The 24,323-nt window shown below is 40.5% G+C and overlaps 1 protein-coding gene across 1 annotated transcript; it reads left to right on the top strand.

Moving 5' to 3' along the window:
• Nucleotides 1-16,400: 16,400 nt before the first annotated feature.
• On the top strand, nt 16,401-18,037 carry MSX1 (msh homeobox 1). Its single transcript, XM_075849075.1, has 2 exons — nt 16,401-16,859; nt 17,390-18,037. The coding sequence occupies exons 1-2, from the start codon at nt 16,451-16,453 to the stop codon at nt 17,812-17,814; spliced, it is 834 nt and encodes a 277-aa protein (XP_075705190.1). The 5' UTR covers nt 16,401-16,450; the 3' UTR covers nt 17,815-18,037.
• Nucleotides 18,038-24,323: the final 6,286 nt, after the last annotated feature.

The raw sequence follows: 24,323 nt of genomic DNA, 5'->3' as shown, positions 1-24,323 counted from the left end.
GCTATTTTATTCGTTTTTCTATAGTCGCATTCAAAGAGCTATAACGTTTTTATTTTTTCGTCTACATAGCTGTATGAGGACTTGTTTTTTGCGGGATTAGTTGTGCTTTTTAATAGCACCATTTTTGGGTACATATAATTTTTATATTAACTTTTATTAACCTTTTTGGGGGGGATTATAAAAAAAAACTGAAATTCCGCCATTGTTCTATGCGTTTTTAAATTGACGCCGTTCACTGTGCGACGTAATTAACATGTTACCTTTATTCTATGGGTCGGTACGATTACGGCGATACCACATATGTGGAGGTTTTTTTATGTTTTACGACTTTTGCACAATAAAAACACTTTTGAACTAAAATTATTTGTTTTTGCATCGTCTCTTTCCAAGAGCCGTAATTCTTTTATTTTTCCATCAATGTAGTGATTTTTTGGGCTTGTTTTCTGCGGGACAAGACGTAGTTTTGAGTGGTACTGTTTTGGGGTACATGGGACTTATTGATTCATTTTTATTATGACTTTTTTGGGGGGCAATGGAAAAAAATTGCAATTTCGCCATAGTTTTTGGCGTTTTTTTTTTACGGTGTTCACTTTGCGGTTTAAATGACATATTAACTTTATTAATGGAGTGATTACGGTCGCGGCGATACCACATATGTGTACTTTTTTTTTTTTTTTACACTTTTACTAAATAAAACCACTTTTTATGGAAAAAAATGGTTTTATTTATTTTTTTACTGTACTTTTTATTAATAATCTTTATTTCACTTTGATGACTGATTTTATTAGTCCCACTAGGGGACTTTACTGTGCGATGTTCCGATCGCTGCTATAATGCTCTGGTATACTTCGTATACCAGAGCATTATTGCCTGTCAGTGTAAATCTGACAGGCAATCTGTTAGGACGTGCCTCCGGCGCGTCCTAACAGGCATATGTCCAGGGCAGACCTGGGGGCTTTTATCAGTCCCCCGGCTGCCATGACACCCCATCGGAGACCCGCGATTTCATTCGCGGGCCGCCGATGGGTGAGAGAGGGAGCGCACTCCCTCTGTAAACAAAGTTAAATGCCGCGGTCGCTATTGACGGCGGCATTTAACGGGTTAAACGGCCGCGATCGAAGTAAACTTCGATCGCGGGCGTTGGAGCAGGAGCTCAGCTGTCATCAGACAGCAGAGCCCCGGCTCCTGCCTGCACGGGAGACCCGTGCAGGACTTAGACTAGGCTGACGTGAAAAGGCGTCAGCCTAGCCTAAAGCCCAGTAGTAAATGACGTGAAAAGGCGTATTAGTGGTCACTAAGGGGTTAATATTATTATTATTATTATTATTATTATTATTATTATTATTATTATTATTATTAACAATCCCTTAAGGACACAGACACATTTTTCAAATCTGACTTGTCACTTTATGTGGTAATAACGTTGGAATGCTTTTATGTACCCAAGCGATTCTGAGATTGTTTTCTCATGACACAATGTACTTTATGTTAGTGGTTAAATTTGGTCGTTTCAGTGTTTATTTGTGGAAAAAAAAAAATATTCTGAGAAAATTTGCAAAAATTATCATTTTTCTAAATTTAAATGTGTTTGCTTGTAGGACAGATAGTAATACCGCACAAAATAGTTACTAGTTAACAGTTCCCATATGTCTACTTTATATTGGCATCATTTTTTAAAAGTCCTTTTAGTTTTCTAGGACGTTACAAGGCTTCGAACTTTAGCAGCAATTTCTCCCATTTTCAAGAAAATTTCAAAGGGCTATTTTTTTCAGAGACAGGTTCAGTTCTGAAGTAGCTTTGAGGGCCTTATATATTAAAAAGTCCCCATAAATCACCCTATTTTTAAAACTGAACCCTCAAAGTATTCAAAACAGCATTCAGAAAGTTTCTTAACCCTTTAGGTGTTTCACAGGAATTAACGCAAAGTAGGTGTGAAACTTAAAATTTTCATTATTTTTTTTTGCCAAAGTTTATTGGTAATACATTTTTTTTCTTTAACACATAAAGTTTTACCAGAGAAAAGCAACTCAATATTTATTTCCCAGATTCTGCAGTTTTTAGAAATATTCCACATGTGGCACTAGTGTGGTAATGTACTGAAGCACCGGCCTCAGAAGCAAAGAATCATCTTGGAGATTTTGGGGCCTCCTTTTTTTTGGAATACATTTTAGGCACCTTGTCAGGTTTGAAGGTCTTCTGATGCCAAAACAGTGAAAAGCCCCCAAAAGTTACCCCATTTTGGAGACTACACACCTCAAGAAATTTATTGGAATTATGCCGTAAAATTGAAAAAAAGCACCATAACATTTGTAAAGCAAACTCTTCTGAGCACAGCAATACCAATATGTGGTAATAAACAGCTGTTTGGACACACGGCAGGGCTTAGAAAGGAAGGATCGCCATTTGACTTTTAGAGCTCAAGTTTTGCTGGAATGGTTTGTGGCGCCATGTCACATTTGCAAAGCCTCCAAGGGGCCAAAACAGTGCAAACCCAGCAAAAATGACCCCATTTGGGAGAGTACACCCCTCATGGACTTTATCTAGCGGTATAGTGAGCATTTTGACCCCACTGTTTTTTTGCTGAATTTATTGGAATTAGGCAGAGAAAATGAAAATTGACATTCTTTCCACTAAAATGTTGAATTTTTTCCATTTTCACAAGGAATAAAGGAGAAAAAGCACCACAACAATTGTAAAGCAATTTTCCCCGAGTACAGCAATACCCCATATGTGGTAATAAACTGCTGCTTGGACAGACGGCAGGGCTCAGAATGGCAGGAGTTCTACTTGGCATGCAGATTTTGCTTAATTGGTTTTCGGGCACCATGTCTCATTTGCAGAGCCCCTGAGGTAGCAGAACAGTAGAAACACCTGAGAAGTGACTCCATTTTGGAAACTATACCCCTCAGGACATTCATCGAGTATTTTCATCCCACAGGTGTTTCATAGATTGTATTAGAATTAGGCAGTGAAAATGAAAAAAGAAAAAACATTTCTAAAAATATGTCGTTTTGCTCCCAATTTTTTATTTTCGCAAAGGGTAATAGGAGAAAAAAACAACACACAATTTTTTACCCAATTTCTCCCGAGTACGGCAATACCCCATGTGTGGCCCTAAACTGCTGTTTGGGCACATGGCAGAGCTCAAAATGGATAGGGCACTATTTGGGCATGCCCACACGTGGCGGATTTCCTCCACAACTGTCCGCATCAATGCCGCACAGAATCTGCGTTGCAGATTCTGCGGCGGATCTGCCCAAAATGTGCAGTAAATTGATGCGGACTAGCTGCTGCGGACTGCGGTAAAAGTGCTTCCCTTCTCTCTATCAGTGCAGGATAGAGAGAAGGGACAGCACTTTCCCTAGTGAAAGTAAAAGAATTTCATACTTACCGGCCGTTGTCTTGGTGACGCGTCCCTCTTTCGGCATCCAGCCCGACCTCCCTGGATGACGCGCCAGTCCATGTGACCACTGCAGCCTGTGATTGGCTGCAGCCGTAACTTAGACTGAAACGTCATCCTGGGAAGCCGGACTGGAGACAGAAGCAGGGAGTTCTCGGTAAGTATGAACTTCTATTTTTTTTACAGGTTGCTGTATATTGGGATCGGTAGTCACTGTCCAGGGTGCAGAAACAGTTACTGCCGATCGCTTAACTCTTTCAGCACCCTGGACTGTGACTATTTACTGACGTCTCCTAGCAACGCTCCCGTAATTACGGGAGCCCCATTGACTTCCTCAGTCTGGCTGTAGACCTAGAAATACATAGGTCCAGCCAGAATGAAGAAATGTCATGTCAAAAAAGCAAGACGCATCCGCAGCACACATAACATGTGCTTGACAGCTGCGGACTTCATTGCGGAAATTAGAATCTCCATTGAAGTCAATGGAGAAATTCTGCCATGAGTCCGCAACCAGTCCGCCACAACTCCGCAACATCCATTGCATGCTGCGGACACCAAATTCCGCTCCGCAGCCTATGCTCCGCAGCGGAATTTTCAGCCTCGTCTAAATGAACCCTACTAAATAGAAGTGGAAGTCAATGGAGAAACGGCTCCGCTGCGGATTAACGCTGCGGAGTGTCCGCAGCGGAATTCAAGAGCAATTCCGCCACGTGTGGCTTTGCCCTTTGGCTTTTAGAGCGCAGATTATGCTGGACTGGTGTACGGGCACCATATCACATTTGCAGAGCTCCTTTAGGTACCAGAGTAGAGTGTAAAACCCTGAGAAGTGACCCCATTTTGTAAACTACAACCCTCAAGGCATTTATCATTTGCATGGGCATATGACAGGGCTTAGGAGTGAAAGAGCAAATGCGCATGTGAGGCCAATTTTGGAAACTGCATTGGCCCACAATTGCAGGGCTCTGGGGTAAAATACTAAAACAAACCCCCAAGTAGTGACCCCATTTTGAAAACTGAACCCCTCAAGGCATTTTTTAAGGGTGTAGTAAGCATTTTGACACCACAGTTTTGTTTTTTTTACTTATATTAGAAATGAACGCTAAGTGGATGGTGCAAAGTGAAAATTGCAATTTTCCACTGATATGCCATTTTAGTGCACAATATGTTGTGCCCAGTTCGTGCCACTGAAGACAAATACCTCAAACTGTTAAGCGGGTTCTCCCGGGTATGGCGATGCCATATATGTGGATGTAAACTGCTGTTTGGGCACGCTGTAGGGTTCAGAAGGGAGGGAGCGCCATTTGGCTTTTAGAGCGCAGACTTTGCTTGGTAGTATTTCTGTTTGGAGTTTTGCTGGTATTTCAGTTTGTAATGGGGGGCATATGTAATCTGTGCGGAGAACATCAGGGCATAATAAGAGGGTATAATAATGCCATAAATAAATAATAATCCGCAGATATGTGGCCAGTGTCGCACTGATAAAGAAAAAATCTTATCCGCTTTTGGAATGCTCTGAACATTTTGCATCGCTATATTCTGAGAGCCAGAACTTTTTTATTTTCTCTCCACCGGAGCTGTGTGAGGGCTTATTTGTTGCGGGACAATCTGTAGTTTTCATTGGTACCATTTTGGGGTACATGCGATTTTTTTGAACACTTTTTATTTCATTTTTTGGCAAACAAGGTGACCAAAAACCTTCAATGTTTTTTATTCAGTTTTTTACGGCGTTCACCATGCGCTATAAATGACAATTTTACTTTATTCTGCGGGTCGATACAATTACGGCGATACCATATATATGTATATAGTTTTTTTATGTTTTGCAGCGTCTGCACAATAAAATTAATTTTGTTTTGAATAATTTATTTTTTGTGTCGCCATATTCTGAGAGCCATAACTTTTTTATTTTTCCATCAAAATAGCTGTGGGAGGGCTTGTTTTTTGCGGGACGGGCTGTAGTTTTTAATGGTATAATTTTGGGGTACATGCAACTTTTAGATCCCTTTTTTTATTCTGCTTTGTGATGGGCAGTGACTAAAAAACAGCGATTCTAGAATTGGTGATTCACTGGGCGGGTAAAATAGCGTGATATTTTTATAGTTCAGATCGTTGCGGACACGGTGATACCACATATGTGTACTTTTTTAATTAGTAGTAGTATTACTATTGTTATTTTCATTTCTATTATTAGTAGTAGTAGCATTGATACAGTTAGGGCACATTCAGACGTGGCGGAATTGCTTTTGAATTCTGCTGCGGACAGTTCATAGTGTAATTCTGCATCAGCCGTTTTTTACATTTGTTTCTATACATTTTTAGGAAAGTTAGTTCAGACTTTGCAGAAAATTACTTTGCGGAAATTAGGCTGTGGTGCAGATTTTTCCCTCCGCAGCATGCTCTTTCCATTGCGGAGAAGAAGCGGAATTTCACTGCAGATTTTGCCACGTCTGAACGCGCCCAAACTGTGCAAAATTTAAGCTGTGGTGCAGAATTTTCCCTCAGCAGCATGCACATTATGTTGCAGAGAAGCAGCGGAATTTCACTGCGGATATCAGCATTTGCATTGCAACAGCTGAAATCTGCAGCAAGTCTGCTTTGATATCCACAACGTCTGTAAAATTCTGCCACGTCTGAATATGGCCTTATTATTATTACTAGTTTACTCGTTTTTTTATTTATTATTTAGGTTTTTAAGATAAAAAACAATCAAAACATAGTTCGAATTTTAAGCAGGAGTGTAATTCCTAAACTACCAATGATTATGATGATGATTATTAGTATTATTAATATAATCATTATTATTATTATAATTATAATTATTATATGCCATATTAAAAACAATAACTGTCACATTGAAAAAAAAAATGTAAATGATTAAATAATATCAATAATAATAATAAGAAGAAGAAGAATCAGAAGAGTATATGTATGAAAAAACATAATTAATAAAGAACAAATTATTAGTATAAATTCAATGAATGTCTATATTGTTTCATCATTCCTCTATAGATTGATCACATATAATATATACTGGTGACAATTATTTACAAATAAACAAATGTAGCACATAATAACACACAAATTGTCACATAATACTATCATACTGTATCATGGATGAAATGTATCTCTAGTATAGGGATTACATGAAAGATGATAAATAATGGGATTTATTGCCTGGAACAAGCAATGTGAAGTCTCCTGTGTTCCGGGATTTACTGATACTTGTAGTACTACAGAACTATGAATAATCCAACCTGATATGTCATGGATTAAGGATTATGTGAACTTTCTCTGTGTTTTTCCTCTGGTATCCTACATGATGTTATCCTGGTGCTGGTGTTGAAGAACCCTTTGCTTTATACCACGCAGATTTGGGCAAGTCCCAGTGTCTCAGAGTCTCCCTGACATCTTAAAACTGAAATAACCGTAAGGCATTGTTACTCCCTGGCAGCCAAGTGCCTCGTTACGCCCGATTGAGCTAATTGCTTTGAAATCGGATATATTATGTATAATTATAGCGTTCTTGGAGGAGACGTCCAGCCTCTCCTTTCATCTTTCACAAGTGCATCATAATGTCGCGATCAAATTAATTTGGGCCACTTGAATTGTTGCATTCCACTGAGGCCAGCACCCGGCTGGACAATGACGCCTTGTAACAATGTGACAGACTGTCTATGGTCAGGGAGGAAGCTCAGGCACTTGGGGTCCAAACTGTGACTGCATCAATCTGACTATTTGTAGATCTCACCAGATTTCAATGCATTGCAGAATAATATGACTTGCTGCCTCCTCCATGAGTCCTGCTAGAACCCAACAGTGAAGGGGATGAGGTTTATTGTATCCACAATGTGTGCACAAAGCAGTGATTATTTCAGGGCTTAATATGAGTTTATCTGTTTGCAGAACACATCAGAGACCAAAGTATTGCACAGCATGTTCCTGCTGATACAAGAGCCTGTGCCTTCTTCATGAAGCTCATCAGACAATGATAACGCTCTTCTTTAATGCATTTATAGTTTGGTTTACAATATGTATTCACAAAGCTGGGGATTCCGTATAGCTGCAAATGAACAGTGCAATAACAATACATAATACAATGTGCAATACTATATTCTTAAGACTCTCCAGCCTTGGTAGGAATCATCAGTGACGGTAAAGTACATTCGATTACCAAAAATTAGACATTGTAAAAAGCAAATAGCCAGTACCACAATAAATTCAGCCATTACAGTTACGAGGGGATGGAGTTTCTAAAGGAATCAGCTTCTATACCAAATGTAAAGCCCCTCTATAATGTTTAAAGCCCCCTATAATATGTAAAGGCCCCCCCCCCTATACTCAGTAATCATTTGGGATCCCAACAATTAAAGCTATGAAACTAATAAATCCATCTATTTAAGGTTATATATTGCATAGCTCAAAGTTATAACATTTTCTAATTTAATTTGTGCTTTAAACCCTTACCTGTCCGCGATCTCTGCTTGCTGTCACTGTATATGAACATTATTGTTTACATCAAAGCTGAACATGGAATACCTCTAATGCTTTGTTATACTTTACTAGTACTGTATAGGCACTCCTCTGTGAACTAAATACATTCTCTCTCGTGTACTGATGATTTACTAAAATATATCAGTGCAAGTAAAATGTATCAGCTTGGAGTTCACGATGTTTAGAAGATTAGATAGACTGTAGCAAACTTTCAGCTGTGAAAATGTATTAGGTCTGTGTAGATTTTTATACTATTTATGTACATATGAAAGTTCTAATCATTGACAGTAGAGATTTTAAAACTAGTGAGGAAGTGAAGCACAAAGTATATTAGAAAGTTGCAGAACATTGTATAAGGGCATGACCACACATGGCGGAATTCCTCCGCAACTGTCCGCATCAATGCCGCACCTAATCCGGGTTGCGGATTACGGCTGCGGATCTGCACAAAATGTGCAGAAAATTGATGCGGACTAGCTGCTGCGGACTGCGGGAAAAGTGCTTCCCTTCTCCCTATCAGTGCAGGATAGAGAGAAGGGACAGCACTTTCCCTAGTGAAAGTAAAAGAAATTCATACTTACCGCCCGTTGTCTTTATGACGCGTCCCTCCTTCGGCATCCAGCCCGACCTCCCTGGATGACGCGCCAGTCCATGTGACCGCTGCAGCCTGTGCTTGGCCTGTGATTGGCTGCAGCCGTCACTTACACTGAAACGTCATCCTGGGAGGCCGGACTGGAGACAGAAACAGGGAGTTCTCGGTAAGTATGAACTTATATGTTTTTTTACAGATACATGTATATTGAGATCGGTAGTCACTGTCCCGGGTGCAGAAACAGTTACTGCCGATCGCTTAACTCTTTCAGCACCCTGGACAGTGACTATTTACTGACGTCTCCTAGCAACGCTCCCGTCATTACGGGAGCCCCATTGACTTCCTCAGTCTGGCTGTAGACCTAGAAATACATAGGTCCAGCCAGAATGAAGAAATGTCAAGTAAAAAAAGCAAGACGCATCCGCAGCACACATGACATGTGCATGACAGCTGCGGACTTCATTGCGGAACTTTGAATCTCCATTGAAGTCAATGGAGAAATTCCGCCATGAGTCCGCCACTGCTCCGCAACAGACAGAGCATGCTGCGGACACCAAATTCCGCTCCGCAGCCTATGCTCCGCAGCGGAATTGTACGCATCGTGTAAACGAACACTGCTAAATTAAAGTGAAAGTCAATGTAGAAACGGCTCCGCTGCGGATTAACGCTGCGGAGTGTCCGCAGCGGAATTTAAGTGCAATTCCGCCATGTGTGAACCCGCCCTTATATGGAATGACCAAGTTCAACAAACCGTAGGGTTGTAACACTATTAGGGCGGGTTCACACATGGCGGAATTGCACTTAAATTCCGCTGCGGACACTCCGCAGCGTTAATCCGCAGCGGAGCCGTTTCTACATTGACTTTCACTTTAATTTAGCAGTGTTCGTTTACACGATGCGTACAATTCCGCTGCGGAGCATAGGCTGCGGAGCGGAATTTGGTGTCCGCAGCATGCTCTGTCTGTTGCGGAGCAGTGGCGGACTCATGGCGGAATTTCTCCATTGACTTCAATGGAGATTCAAAGTTCCGCAATGAAGTCCGCAGCTGTCATGCACATGTCATGTGTGCTGCGGATGCGTCTTGCTTTTTTTACTTGACATTTCTTCATTCTGGCTGGACCTATGTATTTCTAGGTCTACAGCCAGACTGAGGAAGTCAATGGGGCTCCCGTAATGACGGGAGCGTTGCTAGGAGACGTCAGTAAATAGTCACTGTCCAGGGTGCTGAAAGAGTTAAGCGATCGGCAGTAACTGTTTCTGCACCCGGGACAGTGACTACCGATCTCAATATACATGTATCTGTAAAAAAACATATAAGTTCATACTTACCGAGAACTCCCTGTTTCTGTCTCCAGTCCGGCCTCCCAGGATGACGTTTCAGTGTAAGTGACGGCTGCAGCCAATCACAGGCCAAGCACAGGCTGCAGCGGTCACATGGACTGGCGCGTCATCCAGGGAGGTCGGGCTGGATGCCGAAGGAGGGACGCGTCATAAAGACAACGGGCGGTAAGTATGAATTTCTTTTACTTTCACTAGGGAAAGTGCTGTCCCTTCTCTCTATCCTGCACTGATAGGGAGAAGGGAAGCACTTTTCCCGCAGTCCGCAGCAGCTAGTCCGCATCAATTTTCTGCACATTTTGTGCAGATCCGCAGCCGTAATCCGCAACCCGGATTAGGTGCGGCATTGATGCGGACAGTTGCGGAGGAATTCCGCCATGTGTGGTCATGCCCTTAGAAATACTAAATGACACCATATATATGAGGTTTATATCCTTTTGCTAAGATACATCAGTGACAGTGAAGTGATTTAATGTATTGAGAATCATTAATGACAGAGATGTGGTTTAGTGTGTGTAATATATATATATATATATATATATATATATATATATATATATATATACATATATATATATATATATATATATATATATATATATATATATATATATATAGTGTGTAGAAAGCTATTGCCATCAGACAGGAGGATCTGGCACACAAGCTATTACTGCAATCTTCGGAGTCCAATGAATTTGGAATTTCATCATAATAGGGTCAGTATGTGCTATTTCCCCACAAGTCTGTAGCCATGGTAAAACCATTAGTGACTGGCTATGATGTGGTTTAGGGCTTGTAGTTACCGGCCATCCTATAGCCCAATCATATCTACACCTTTTATCTATGGGTCTGTGCATTCTTGTTAGGACTCATCAGCGACAGTGATGTGGTTTTGTGTATTTATACAGTAATCAGCTTGTATACAATGTGTACACAACACTGTGGACCTATTAGTGGAGCATAAGGACTATTTGCCCTCTCCATCTCCAGTTTATAGAGTCTGCAAGTCTGACAAGATCTTCTAGGGTCTCCAGTGTCTCCAGTCACCAGGCATAAAAGGATCTTGTCTTGTGAACTCTTTCTTAACCACTCCACGACACTAAACACAAAGCTAACGTTTACAAAAGCCAGACAATGTATTCAGATGACTTCTAGAGGCCTTTATATTCAGCCCGAGCGTCATTTGTTGTATTCACATTGAAATAAAACGCTCTGGGTAATTGGTTTTGATAGGACATTCATTATAGTAACAGAAGCTGTTTGGGATGCTAATTGTTCAATATTGTTATCTAGCGCCAAGACCCTACTGAGCTTCACATTCCCAAACCAAACACACAGGAGCTGATACTGTAAACTAACAGGGGCCAGGTTCCTTTGTAAATCACACCCCATGGAGCAGCTGTAGAATATACTCTCACAGAATGTATCCCATGTGCAGGGACTGATCATAAAATAATACAGAAGAAAATTATAAAACACCTAGCTAGAACATCAGACAACGGTATCACATGAAGATACTTTGATTTATTATACAGCATGTGATATATTTATATAGTATGTAATAATAGTAATAGTATGTAATAATTACAAGATTTCGGTAATGATTAAAATATATAGGAGAAAGAGAGAGAGAGAGAGAGAGAGAGAGAGAGAGAGAGAGATGGATGAGGGGGAGAGATGGATGATAGAATAGATAGATAGAGAGAGAGAGAGAGAGAGAGAGATGATAGATAGATAGATAGATAGATAGATAGATAGATAGATAGATAGATAGATAGATAGATAGATAGATAGATAGATAGATAGATAGATAGATAGATAGATAGATAGATAGATAGATAGATAGATAGATAGATAGATAGATAATTTTCCAGACTGATATATGTTGCCTGTGGTTTATTGATGACGAATGAATACACTCATTTATACTCTGAAGTGACTTGTACTTTTTCTGGTGTTAGGAGAGTAAATAGTGAAATATACATCGTTTCTAATATGTTTTCCATATATTTAATAGAGGATGGGGGCTGCACCCATTGCACTGATATCCACAGAGTCTCCTGGAATAATCTCATTTACTGTGTAATAGACGCTAACTGTTAATCAAAGGTTATGGGCATCATTAGAGAGATAAGGCTAATGATCTGGTGCATGGAGTGGCAGCAGACACACAGGCAGACATGTCACCTTATCATCAACCTATCCTAACATCCAGCACAAGGAGCCTGGAGACTGCCTGACATCTCCATACAATGCCCTGGATAAGGGGCTCTAATCAAAGCTTCCATCATCCCAGTGCTCACTAGATTTTAGGGAGCCCTGTGTGTATATGGATGGGAGAGTGGAAATAATTGTTATTGCATTTCTTCCATATGAAACAAGAGGACTGCTATGGGAAAGGCTGGGGCAGGGGGGATTGTTCAGGCTGAATGGGCTGCTGTCCCTGCAGGGCTCCTTGATGTGAGTTCACCTCCTCCTCAATGGTCCCTCCAGCCCCAGCCTTTGATCAGGCCGCTGCTGGCGCCTAAAACAACATCACTTGTCTGCCTATTAGAGCCACTGACTAATGGTGACACATTGTTTATACTTGCAATTAGCAATGCAGACGCTTCCCTGAGAAGACACCAAACCTGGGACTGAGCCTGGTCCACTCAGAGCAAGGAGCCAGAGGAGGGGGAACCCTAAAATGCACCCCAATATTCAACAGCAAAAGATGAGGCCCCCAATGGCCACATTGTTTTACAGAAAAAATGATATCTTCTGATGGTCGATTATCAAGTCATTGTTGAATTTAAATAAATAGATAGAAAGTTTGTAAAGTTTCTAGATAGAAAGTTAGTAAAGACTATGTATTTCTGTATATTAATTCTATTTATACAATAAATATATCTATACATACAGTATATAGAAGCAATAAACCCTATGGATGACTACAGATCAGTGTACCGTTTTTTACCTATACTCCCGTTTATGTATAACAGATTATTTATTTTTGTCCTTTTACTATTATTATTGTTAATGTTATCAATGGATTTTAATATATTTGTATATACTTAGATGCTATTATTGATGTTATCATAGTATAATGTTTCCATAGATTTACATGTAATTTGCATAAAAAATTTAGACCTATTTATTGTGTAAATGAAATGATTTCTTCTATCTCTAGAAGCCCGGTCTAATCCAGTATTTGCTGAGTGGTTTATATACCCTGGATATAGAGAAATCAGCGCTTTAATAGAATTATCTTTAAAAGAACGAACAGTCTCTACAGTGTTTGTAGAAGATTAGAAACCCCTAGCTATCAATAAACTCGTCCCAGCATGAGATGAAATTAAATCAAATAGTAAATCCCTTCATTTAACTTCAAGTACTATACAGTCTGATAGAGAGGGAGAGCTAAATATATTATGTAGATAGATAGATAGAGAGTGAGTGAGAGTGACAGATAGATAGATAGATAGATAGATAGATAGATAGATAGATAGATAGATAGATAGATAGATAGATAGATAGATAGATAGATAGATAGATAGATAGATAGATATGAGATAGATAGATAGATAGATAGATAGATAGATAGATAGATAGATAGATAGATAGATAGATAGATAGATGGATGGATGGATGGATGGATGGATGGATGGATGGATGGATGGATGGATAGATAGATAGATAGATAGATAGATAGATAGATAGATAGATAGATAGATAGATAGATAGATAGATAGATAGATAGATAGATAGATAGATAGATAGGTAGATAGATAGATAGATAGATAGATAGATAGATAGATAGATAGATAGATAGATAGATAGATTTACAGTGGCGTAACTACCGCCGTAGCAGCAGTAGCGGCTGCTACGGGGCCCGCGGCATGAGGGGGCCCGTGTCGCCCGCCAGCACGGGCCCCCACCATGGCCGGAGGCTCCGCTAGCAGCCGCTATGGCTGCTACAGCGGGACGCCACTGATCACTACGGCAGAGCGGGGAGGTATCTCCCCGCTCTGCCACTAACTGGTTCCCGACCGCTGGCTGTATTTTTACGGCCAGCGGTCAGGGACGGGTCCTTAAAACCCGAGCCATAGACTTTCTACGGTTCGGGTTTTAACTTGCTGCCCGCGCGATCGGGCAGCTGAATGTCGGGTCTCCGGCTGTCAGTGACTGCCGGGGACCCTGAGGAGAAGACAGAAGCAGCTTTCGCTGCTTCTGTCTTCTCTGATGACTTGTACACAGCGCTGAATGCGCGCTGTGTACAGGAATAGAGACAGCAGCAGCGGCGCCGTCTCTATTCCTCCCGGTGATCATGTGACTGGTCACATGATCACCGGGTACCGTTAGTGGCAGACTGCTGCTGGGTCTTACTAGACCCAGCACAGCCCTATTAGTGACAATCGTCACTATGAGAGGGCTGATTTCACCTGTAACTGGGGCTGCTGTGCAGCTCCAGTTGCAGTGGAAAAACATGGTGTAAAAGAAAGAAAAAAAAATATATAAAGTTCCCCAAAGGTCTTTTTTGACCTTTGAGGAACAGACCATAGTAATAAAAAAATAATAAAGTGCAAAAAAAATGTAAATAATAAATACACATAAAATACCCACCCCAAAAAAAAAACGTTCCCTCCGCCAATCATTGTTGTAACGCTAGCACTGACCCAATTACGCTAATATAGACATGTAATATATAAAAATTTACGGTAGACAATGACGATCACAAATAAAAGGTCTATTTTAGGGTAAAACTATGTTATTACCAAAAACAAATAGCTCAAACGTAAAAAAGCTTATTTTTTTTACTATTATTTTGAAACTTTATGAATAAAAATTCTAAAATAGCAAAAAAGGTGTGTATAAAAACGATAAAAAAAGAAACCTGCATTGTCTACGGAAAAAAACGTCGTAAAAATCATGTCGTTAGCCCAACAAATAAAAACGTTATAGCCATTTAACTAACACGTGCTAAAAATGGCTAAACGGTGTCTGGTCCTGAAGGCGCAAAATAGAGCAAAAGACGTATCCCCCCCCCCTCTCCACAGGACATGTATCCCCTCTCCACAGGATCTCCACAGGACATGTATCCCCTCTCCACAGGACATGTATCCCCCTCTCCACAGGACATGTATCCCCCTCTCCACAGGATCTCCACAGGACATGTATCCCCTCTCCACAGGACATGTATCCCCTCTCCACAGGATCTCCACAGGACATGTATCCCCTCTCCACAGGACATCCACAGGACAGGGGATACATGCGTGATCGTTGGAAGCGATAGGGAGAACGGGGGACTGAAAGTCCCCTGAAGTTCTCCATCACAAACCTCAGACTTCCGGGGTCTATGTCGGCTTCTCCGTAGAAATGAATGGAGCGCCGGTCGTGCTTGTGCGCATGCGTGACCAGCGCTCCTTTCATTTTTATTGAGCTGCGCAGACGCCGGAAGTCAGAGGTTAGTCATGGAGAAGTTCAGGGGACTTTCAGTCCCCCGTTCTCCCTATCGCTGACAGCGATCACTCATGTATCCCCTGTCCTGTGGAGATCCTGTGGAGAGGGGATACATGTATTTTGTAGGACACACTGTAGGTCACATTTTTGTTGGGAGGGGGGACGCTGTATGGCGTTCCCTACGGGGGGGGGGGGGGGTGGCTGTATGGCGTTCCCTACAGGGGGGGTGGCTGTATGGCGTTCCCTACAGGGGGTGGCTGTATGGCGTTCCCTACAGGGGGGGTGGCTGTATGGCGTTCCCTACAGGGGGGGGGGTGGCTGTACGGCGTTCCCTGCAGGGGGAGCTGTATGGTGTTCCCTACAGGGGGGCTGTATGGCGTCATCTACAGCGGGGGCTGTAAAAATGGCACTATCTACAAGGGGGGGGGGTTGTGTGACACCCAGGGGAGGGGGGGCCCCAGTCAAAAGTTTGCTATGGGGCCCAGTCTTTCCTAGTTACGCCCCTGGATAGATAGATAGATAGATAGATAGATAGATAGATAGATAGATGGATAGATAGATACATGGTACATATTCGTGAATTTTATTGTGAAACTTTTTATGCTGTAACGGAAAGTTGGACTGTCCTTGTTTGTGGACTTTGTGTTTGTTACTTTGTGTTTGCTATTTGTAAGAGATGTATCGTTTACAATTGTCTGAAGATAAGGTGGAGGGGGATAAAGGGAATAAAGAAGACCCCTTTGAAGGTGGATTAAGAGTCATAATAAACACACTAATTATACTTCATTTGTGTTGCGGGTCATTTTCAGCTGCTGTTAAACAATCTGATTTGCATTTCTTTTATTTAACAAGTCAACAACAAGGTTGCAAATCACAAAAAAAGGGCAATTGGGTAACTGTATGAAAGGAAAGGGCTCTGCTGGGCTGCAAATGGGCGCAGCTCCAAGTCCTAGAGTTACAGAGAGTTGTGTGTGAGGGGACCCGGGGCCTATCATACAGCTGCTCCCTCCCCCTCTGCTCTCCTATTGGACCATACCATTATTGGCTTCAGCTTTATTAGCAAGAAAGTGCTGAGTCTCCAGCTTGAAGTATGACAACAATCGTCCAGCCTGCTGAGGATCCACATTGCTGATCTCCCATGGAAAGCACATGTCCTCTTGCTGTCTGAGGTTTACAAGGATCACTTCTGTATGGCCCCTGGTGTTCTTATGACTTCTTTCCAGCTTGGTGGTGCAAAAGTTGAAAGTCCTTCTTTCAGCAAGACAACCATGCAGACCAGCCTAAAGATGGCAGTGGAGGAGGACAGTGACAACAAGCCCAGGGTGAATGCTGCAATCCTACCCTTCAGTGTGGAAGCATTGATGGCTGACAAGAAGCCCGGAAGAGACAGGGACATATCCCCACTAGCCGGGACATCTCAAAGCCCTAGGATGGGCTCCCTGGCTCCTGCAGATACCCCCAGCTCCCCTATATCTCTCAACCATTTTACTGTAGGGGGAATCATGAAACTCCCAGAAGAAGCACTTGTCAAGTCTGAGAGTCCTGACAGAGAAAGCAACCCCTGGATGCAGAGTCCCAGATTCTCTCCCTCCCCAACAAGTAAGTATTGGATTTTTGGAGGTTTTCTCTGTTTGTTCTTGAAGCTGCATTAACTCATTGCTGCCGGTAGAAAACTTTGGAAACTTTTTCTTTTTGGTCTATCTATAATTGTATTGTCCTTGTAGCTTATATATTATACTCAACAATTCTAATAAAAACATATAATAATATAATTAAAAAAACAACAGCATAATATAACAAAGCAAAGGGCAAGCAAGAGCCCTACAAGAAATTGTAATGTTATAGTGGTGGTTGTTTTTTTTAAATTATTATTATTATTATTATTATTATTATTATTATTATTATTATTATTATTATTATTATTATTATAAGTGATATTATTATTTTTGTATTCGTTATTATATAGTCTTTGCTATTGTGAACTAAGTTTTATTAGTAGCTTTATTAAAAAAAATATTACAATGTTATCAAAATCTTGCAGCTGAATAATCCTGTATATTTTCTGTTGGTGCCACAATATCTCTGTAAAGTGTTGTTTCTAAAAAAGACCCTTGTTCTGATCTCTTCAGGGAGGATGAGCCCACCAGCTTGCCCTCTGAGAAAGCACAAAACCAACAGGAAGCCAAGGACTCCCTTTACCACCTCCCAGCTCCTGGCCCTGGAGAGGAAATTCAGACAGAAACAATATCTTTCTATAGCTGAACGAGCCGAATTCTCCAGTTCACTCAACCTCACTGAGACCCAGGTCAAGATCTGGTTCCAAAATAGAAGAGCAAAAGCCAAGAGGCTTCAAGAAGCAGAACTTGAAAAGCTCAAAATGGCAGCCAAGCCCATGTTGCCACCAGCTTTTGGCATCTCTTTCCCATTTGGGACTCCTGTCCCCACAGCTTCATTGTATGGAACCTCCAGTCCTTTTCACAGGCCTTCCCTGCCTGTATCACCCTTGGGACTGTACACTGCACATGTTGGATACAGCATGTATCATCTCTCATAAGAAGTCCCTTGAACCCAATCCAGACTGTTGTCAAGGACCTTGTGTGAAATCTTCCAGCACCAGAACTTTGTGTCACTATTTATGAATTCCTAGGGAATTCATCATTAGAAATACTAAATCACTTCGACATGTATTGCCATTATCGCCTTGTTAGCTGCATCTGACTAGAGGAACCCTACAGCCCACTTGTGGAAAGTTGACCATGTGTAGAAAAACCTGGAAATTCAAGAGTCAAATGCATTCTTCATGTTCAATACAAATAATGAATTAGGATGATAGGTTTGGTTTAAAAATGTCCTAAATTTGTACATGAATCTAGCAGTCACATTGTTATTTCTGTAGTAGACCAGTGGTCTGCCACCTGTGGCTCTCCAGTTGCTTTGGAACTGCAACTCCTAGCATGTCCTGACCATCTGTGGCTGTCAGGGCATGCTGGGAGATGTAGTTTTTTTTAGCAGCAGGAGAACCACAGATGGCAGACCACCTTTGTAGACTATAGCAAAAGGTTAAAGGGTACCTGTAATGGATGATTTCTCATCTGCCATGATTTTTTTTTTTAGATCCAATGATGTCAGCAGATGACATTGTCGATAAAGGGGTATATATATGTAAAGATAAAGGTGTCTCTTCCATGTAAGAGATGATGTATTTCTATTTAACAGCACTGTCTGTTTGCCTTTTTATTTTGTTATTGCATTAATCCCTTTGGAAGGGGTGCATTATGTAATATACTGTATATTTGAAATTTATTATCATTTATATTATAGTTCTATTTGTTAAATAAATTAATTTTAATGTAGCTATGTGGTTTCATGTTGTGTTTTATATCAAATAAGAGATTTGGGTGTTTGCTGTGCACAAAATGTGTCCTATGGTGCGTCTGTGGTGCTGAGTGCTCTGAATGTTTTATTTTGTTTGGCTTTAGCTATATATTGGGGTAATGACAGAGGAGAAATATGAAAAATAATGCAATTTACTTATTTCAGACGCACAGTGAACTAACAGAATGATTTGATACAAATTGATACAATTTGAGATTGTAACAAAATTGTAACTATTCAATTAAACAAATGTAGGACATTGGCTCTGAGGATAATGTAAAACATGGTTGACCACGTAGAAATAATCATCCGACATTTCTCACTCTCTCCCTATGAGTTCGGAGCGAATTTTCGTAAAAGGCGCACAGGAAATATTCATAGAATGCCATCATTTTATTACACTATTGTACATTATATTGGGATACAAACCTAAGAGTACAAAAAAAAGGTTCTGAACTTATTATAAATCCTTTCATGCAACTTCAAGTATTTTTTTATGATATTTACCGTGGATACGACTAATAATTCTAGGGAATGATTGACGTTTTACATTTATGAGATAACATTTAATAATCTTAATTATAGACATTGGAATCATTAGATTTTAAGCTTTTCAATGACATTCACAGGAAGAAAATATAATTATTGCTTGTTGTGAGGCGAACATGAAATAGAAAGAACACTACAGCAAAATACCCATGTAGCGGAGCTGAGTTTCCCATGTTTTCCATAGGAGCAAGGGTTTTAAGAGGTGTACAAAATAAATGTTTTCTTTACATAACTCTGCTATATATATGTGTGTGTGTGTGTGTGTGTGTGTGTGTGTGTGTGTGTGTGTGTGTGTGTGTGTGTGTGTGTGTGTGTGTGTGTGTGTGTGTGTGTGTGTGTGTGTGCGCGTATTTCTGTTTGTGTGTGTATGTAGCTGTAGTGGAGCTGAGTTTGTAAGATCGCTATGCTTTTCTGTGGGTTTTCATAGGACTGGAGTTTGATGTAATACATTTTGCGTTATTTTAACTGAGTAAAGAACAAGCTTAACACTGCTACATCTATACTATGTATACTCTGGGATACTCTATACTATGTATACTCTGGGATACTCTATACTATGGATACAATATTATGGATACATTTGTATAAAGAGAGCTAATTCAAGGCACGTCTCTCTCTCTCTCTCTCTCTCTCTCTCTCTCTCTCTCTCTCTCTCTCTCTCTCTCTCTATATATATATTACTTCTACTTTTGCTAAAGCTAAAATTATTACTAATTATGAGAGATAGATATATAGATAGATGGATGAATAGAGACAGATAGTTAATATTACTACTAGTATAATTATTTTTTTACTTGTGCTCTTTGACTGTTTGCACTATTACCTTTATTATTACAATGACTATTACTATTACATATCAGTACTATTATTTCTAATATAAGTGGTAGCAGTATTTTATGACGTGTCCTATTACTACTTTTACTCTTTACTATTGCTATGGTTATTACTAACATTACTAGTGTGAGAGTGTATATATATATATATATATATATATATATATATATATATATATATACATATACACACACACATTTATTCTTGCGGCACACAATATTATAATCTTACGATTTGTACTCTTGGTCTGTGCTATTGCTACTACTACTCTTTACTTTTGCTATAGCTATCACTATTACTAATATTACTTGTGTGTGTGTGTGTGTGTGTGTGTGTGTGTGTATGTGTGTGTATATATATATATATATATATATATATATATATACACATACACGCTTATTACTGAACACAGTATTATCATAGCATTATTATAATTTCAGGACCTGTACTCTTGGACTGTTGCTGTTTCTATGGCTATTACTAATATTACGTGTGTGTGTGTGTGTGTGTGTGTGTGTGTGTGTGTGTGTGTGTATACACACACACACACACACACACACACACACACACACACATACACACTTATTGCTGCACACAGTATTATTATAATTTCAGGACTGTCTGCAGTGATGTGCACATAGTTTAGAGTTCAGACAGAGACTAATTGGTGTAATGAGGCAGGTTCTGCAGCAGACACAGTGCTGGCTCCAGTTAGACTATAGCTTAGGGCAAAAGGAAACTTCTTTGGAGTCACTAATATCAGTGATGCTTTCAATAACTCAGCATTTAATGACTAGCCCTTAGTATTATTAAGCCTCTTGTCATCCTCAGAAGTTCGTTCCTAAGGGCGGGTTCACACATGGCGGAATTTCACTTAAATTCCGCTGCGGACACTCCGCAGCGTTATTCCGCAGCGGAGCCGTTTCTCCATTGACTTTCACTTTAATTTAGCAGTGTTCGTTTACACGATGCGTACAATTCCGCTGCGGAGCATAGGCTGCGGAGCGGAATTTGGTGTCCGCAGCATGCTCTGTCTGTTGCGGAGCAGTGGCGGACTCATGGCGGAATTTCTCCATTGACTTCAATGGAGATTCAAAGTTCCGCAATGAAGTCCGCAGCTGTCATGCACATGTCATGTGTGCTGCGGATGCGTCTTGCTTTTTTAACTTGACATTTCTTCATTCTGGCTGGACCTATGTATTTCTAGGTCTACAGCCAGACTGAGGAAGTCAATGGGGCTCCCGTAATGACGGGAGCGTTGCTAGGAGACGTCAGTAAATAGTCACTGTCCAGGGTGCTGAAAGAGTTAAGCGATCGGCAGTAACTGTTTCTGCACCCGGGACAGTGACTACCGATCCCAATATACATGTATCATGTAAAAAAAAATGAAGTTCGTACTTACCGAGAACTCCCTGTTTCTGTCTCCAGTCCGGCCTCCCAGGATGACGTTTCAGTGTAAGTGACGGCTGCAGCCAATCACAGGCCAAGCACAGGCTGCAGCGGTCACATGGACTGGCGCGTCATCCAAGGAGGTCGGGCTGGATGCCGAAGGAGGGACGCGTCATAAAGACAACGGGCGGTAAGTATGAATTTATTTTACTATCACTAGGGAAAGTGCTGTCCCTTCTCTCTATCCTGCACTGAATAGGGAGAAGGGAAGCACTTTTCCCGCAGTCCGCAGCAGCTAGTCCGCATCAATTTTCTGCACATTTTGTGCAGATCCGCAGCCGTAATCCGCAACCCGGATTAGGTGCGGCATTGATGCGGACAGTTGCGGAGGAATTCCGCCATGTGTGGTCATGCCCTAAGTGTCAATGCTGCGCCTATACAAGATCAGTAGTGTATTCCTATATATATATTTATATGTATGTGTATATGTCCCTGGATAGTAACAGAATGACAGATAAGATATGATAGGACACAAATATTGAAGGCTTCTCATCCTCAGCTCCAGCCGGACAGCTATGATCAGCTCCCTATCTGCAGTGTTTGAAGATCACTGGGTAACATGGCAGATTAGATCTTGTACCAAAACTTTGAGTTTGGGAAGCTGTGGAGAAGATCAAAAGACAGAAGTCAGGAGAAGGTCCCGGGGCTAAGAAAACTCCATTCATTTATTGTTTGGGAAAGCGGTTTCATGCTTGTCACACACCTTTTGACTCCCTCTCCAGAGCATTAGAGACAATGAAATCTGGTGGATGAAATCACTTGCAAGTCAGGGTTGTCAGTGTAAACATTCCACAACTGGGGGGGGGGGGGGGGGGTACACCCCATATCTCCCGTGCCTGACACAGCAGTACTTATCTCACCCACAAATGCCTGATAACTTCTGTACCCCATGGGTATCATTGCGTCTTACATTCCATGTGAAAATCTGACATGCCCAGCGCTCCACATGTTCCACAAGGGCCTCCTAAAACTAACCTCCTGCCCTCCCCTTTACTAATACCCCCTAATTCCTAGATGTGACGCCCCAGTTACTCAAACAATATCCACAATGCTTCCTAGCCAAGCAACTTCAGTAACCCCATAACCATAAATGAATCCTCTGCCTGAAACTCCAGTCCCATATAATTCGTCCCTAGGACTAACATCTCCTGTATCCCTATACCCATAGGCGCGTCCTGGCATCCCCACTAGTCAAGGCTAACCCCTTTAAACCCCCTCCATTGCTGTTCTCAGTGATGAAGAATAATGCCTGTCAATCAGTATTACTTAACCCCTTCATTCCCGCAGGCAGCAACCTCAGTGGGTCTCTAGAGGGAGAGGGTTAAGTGCCCCTGGTCTAAAAGTCCCTGGTTGCTCAATTAAATCCAGATGAGAACAATTAATAAATAGGTGATAACAATAAGTTGGAAATCACACGGTTCACTGCTTCCTCTCAATGGGGAATTCTCCTACAAAGGAGCAGAAAGGATTTGTCGGCTCTTTTAAGAAGGGGAATTGTGCCCCGGGCAGAGCGCAGAATGCTGCTCACTGCTGAGCCCATTGTCGTCCCGCGGTCCTCAACGGGCAGAGAATGGGGGGCTGTCTGCTGGCTTGTGGGTGATGGCGCCGGACAGACCCTGTCATACAGCGAAGGGAGGGGTAGAGGGGGGGGGGGGGGCACAGGGGGAAGTCCTCAATCCTGCTTGGAGGTGATACATTCACAACAAAATAGATAGATAGATAGATAGATAGATAGATAGATAGATAGATAGATAGATAGATAGATATGGGAAATATAGATAGATAGTTAGATAGATAGAAGACAAGTAAATATATAAGAGATAGATAGATAGATAGATAGATAGATAGATAGATAGATAGATAGATAGAAGTCAAGTAAATATATAAGAGATATATAGATAGATGGTAGATAGATAGATAGATAGATAGATAGATAGATAGATAGATAGATAGATAGATAGATAGATATGAGATAGATAGATATGAGACAGGTAGCAGATATTATATATATATATATATATATATATATATATATATATATATATATATATATATATATATATATATATATATATCCAAAAAAGAGAACGTGAAGCAGCACTCAAATAAAGTGAATTTATTCATCCAACATGGAACCACAACGTTTCACCTCCTCTATGAAGGCATTTTCAAGTAGTGACTACTTGAAAATGCCTTCATAGAGGAGGTTTAAACGTTGTGGTTCCATGTTGAATGAATAAATTCACTTTATTTGAGTGCTGCTTCACGTTCTCTTTTTTGGATATCTAACACATAAGGAGAGGTCACTCCTTTATTTTTGAAGCTTTGCACCAGCCTAGTCAGGCATTTGTTCACAGTGCTGCTCCAATCCTCTGCTTTTATATATATATATATATATATATATATATATATATATATATATATATATATATATATATATATATATATATATATATATATATATATATGTGAGGGAATGGCGGAGGATGGTGGAGGATTATATACAATAGGCCATGAGTACAGACTGTATTGTTTTATATTAGTACTATCAATAATAGTAGTAGTTGTGTTAGTTGTTTTTTGTTGCTGTTATATTAGTAGTAATGGTTGTAATAGCAGTGATAGTAGTAGGGGTAGTAGTATTAATAGTAGTAGTGGTAGTAATAGTAGTAATAATACATTTTCCGATGATTTTCCAATCTAGTTTCCATCTAGAGATTGACGAGTAAAACTACTGCAATGAGATATTTTTTATATATATTTGTAATTTAAAATGCATTTTTTATTATATGAAATAATACAATAATAATGAAAATATGTTTACAATCTTCATCATCTGCTAATACAACAGATACT

This window comes from Rhinoderma darwinii, chromosome 1 (genome assembly GCF_050947455.1).
Source record: "Rhinoderma darwinii isolate aRhiDar2 chromosome 1, aRhiDar2.hap1, whole genome shotgun sequence".
NCBI classification, from domain to species: Eukaryota; Metazoa; Chordata; class Amphibia; order Anura; family Rhinodermatidae; genus Rhinoderma; species Rhinoderma darwinii.
Note: the sequence above shows the minus strand (reverse complement) of the source record. Positions and strands in the feature narration are given on the sequence as shown.

Coding starts and splice junctions, on each gene's coding strand:
- MSX1 (XM_075849075.1), top strand. CDS start 16,451: ATGGCCCCTGGTGTTCTTATGACTTCTTTCCAGCTTGGTGGTGCAAAA. Junction 16,860..17,389: donor ATTCTCTCCCTCCCCAACAA/GTAAGTATTGGA, acceptor TGATCTCTTCAG/GGAGGATGAGCCCACCAGCT.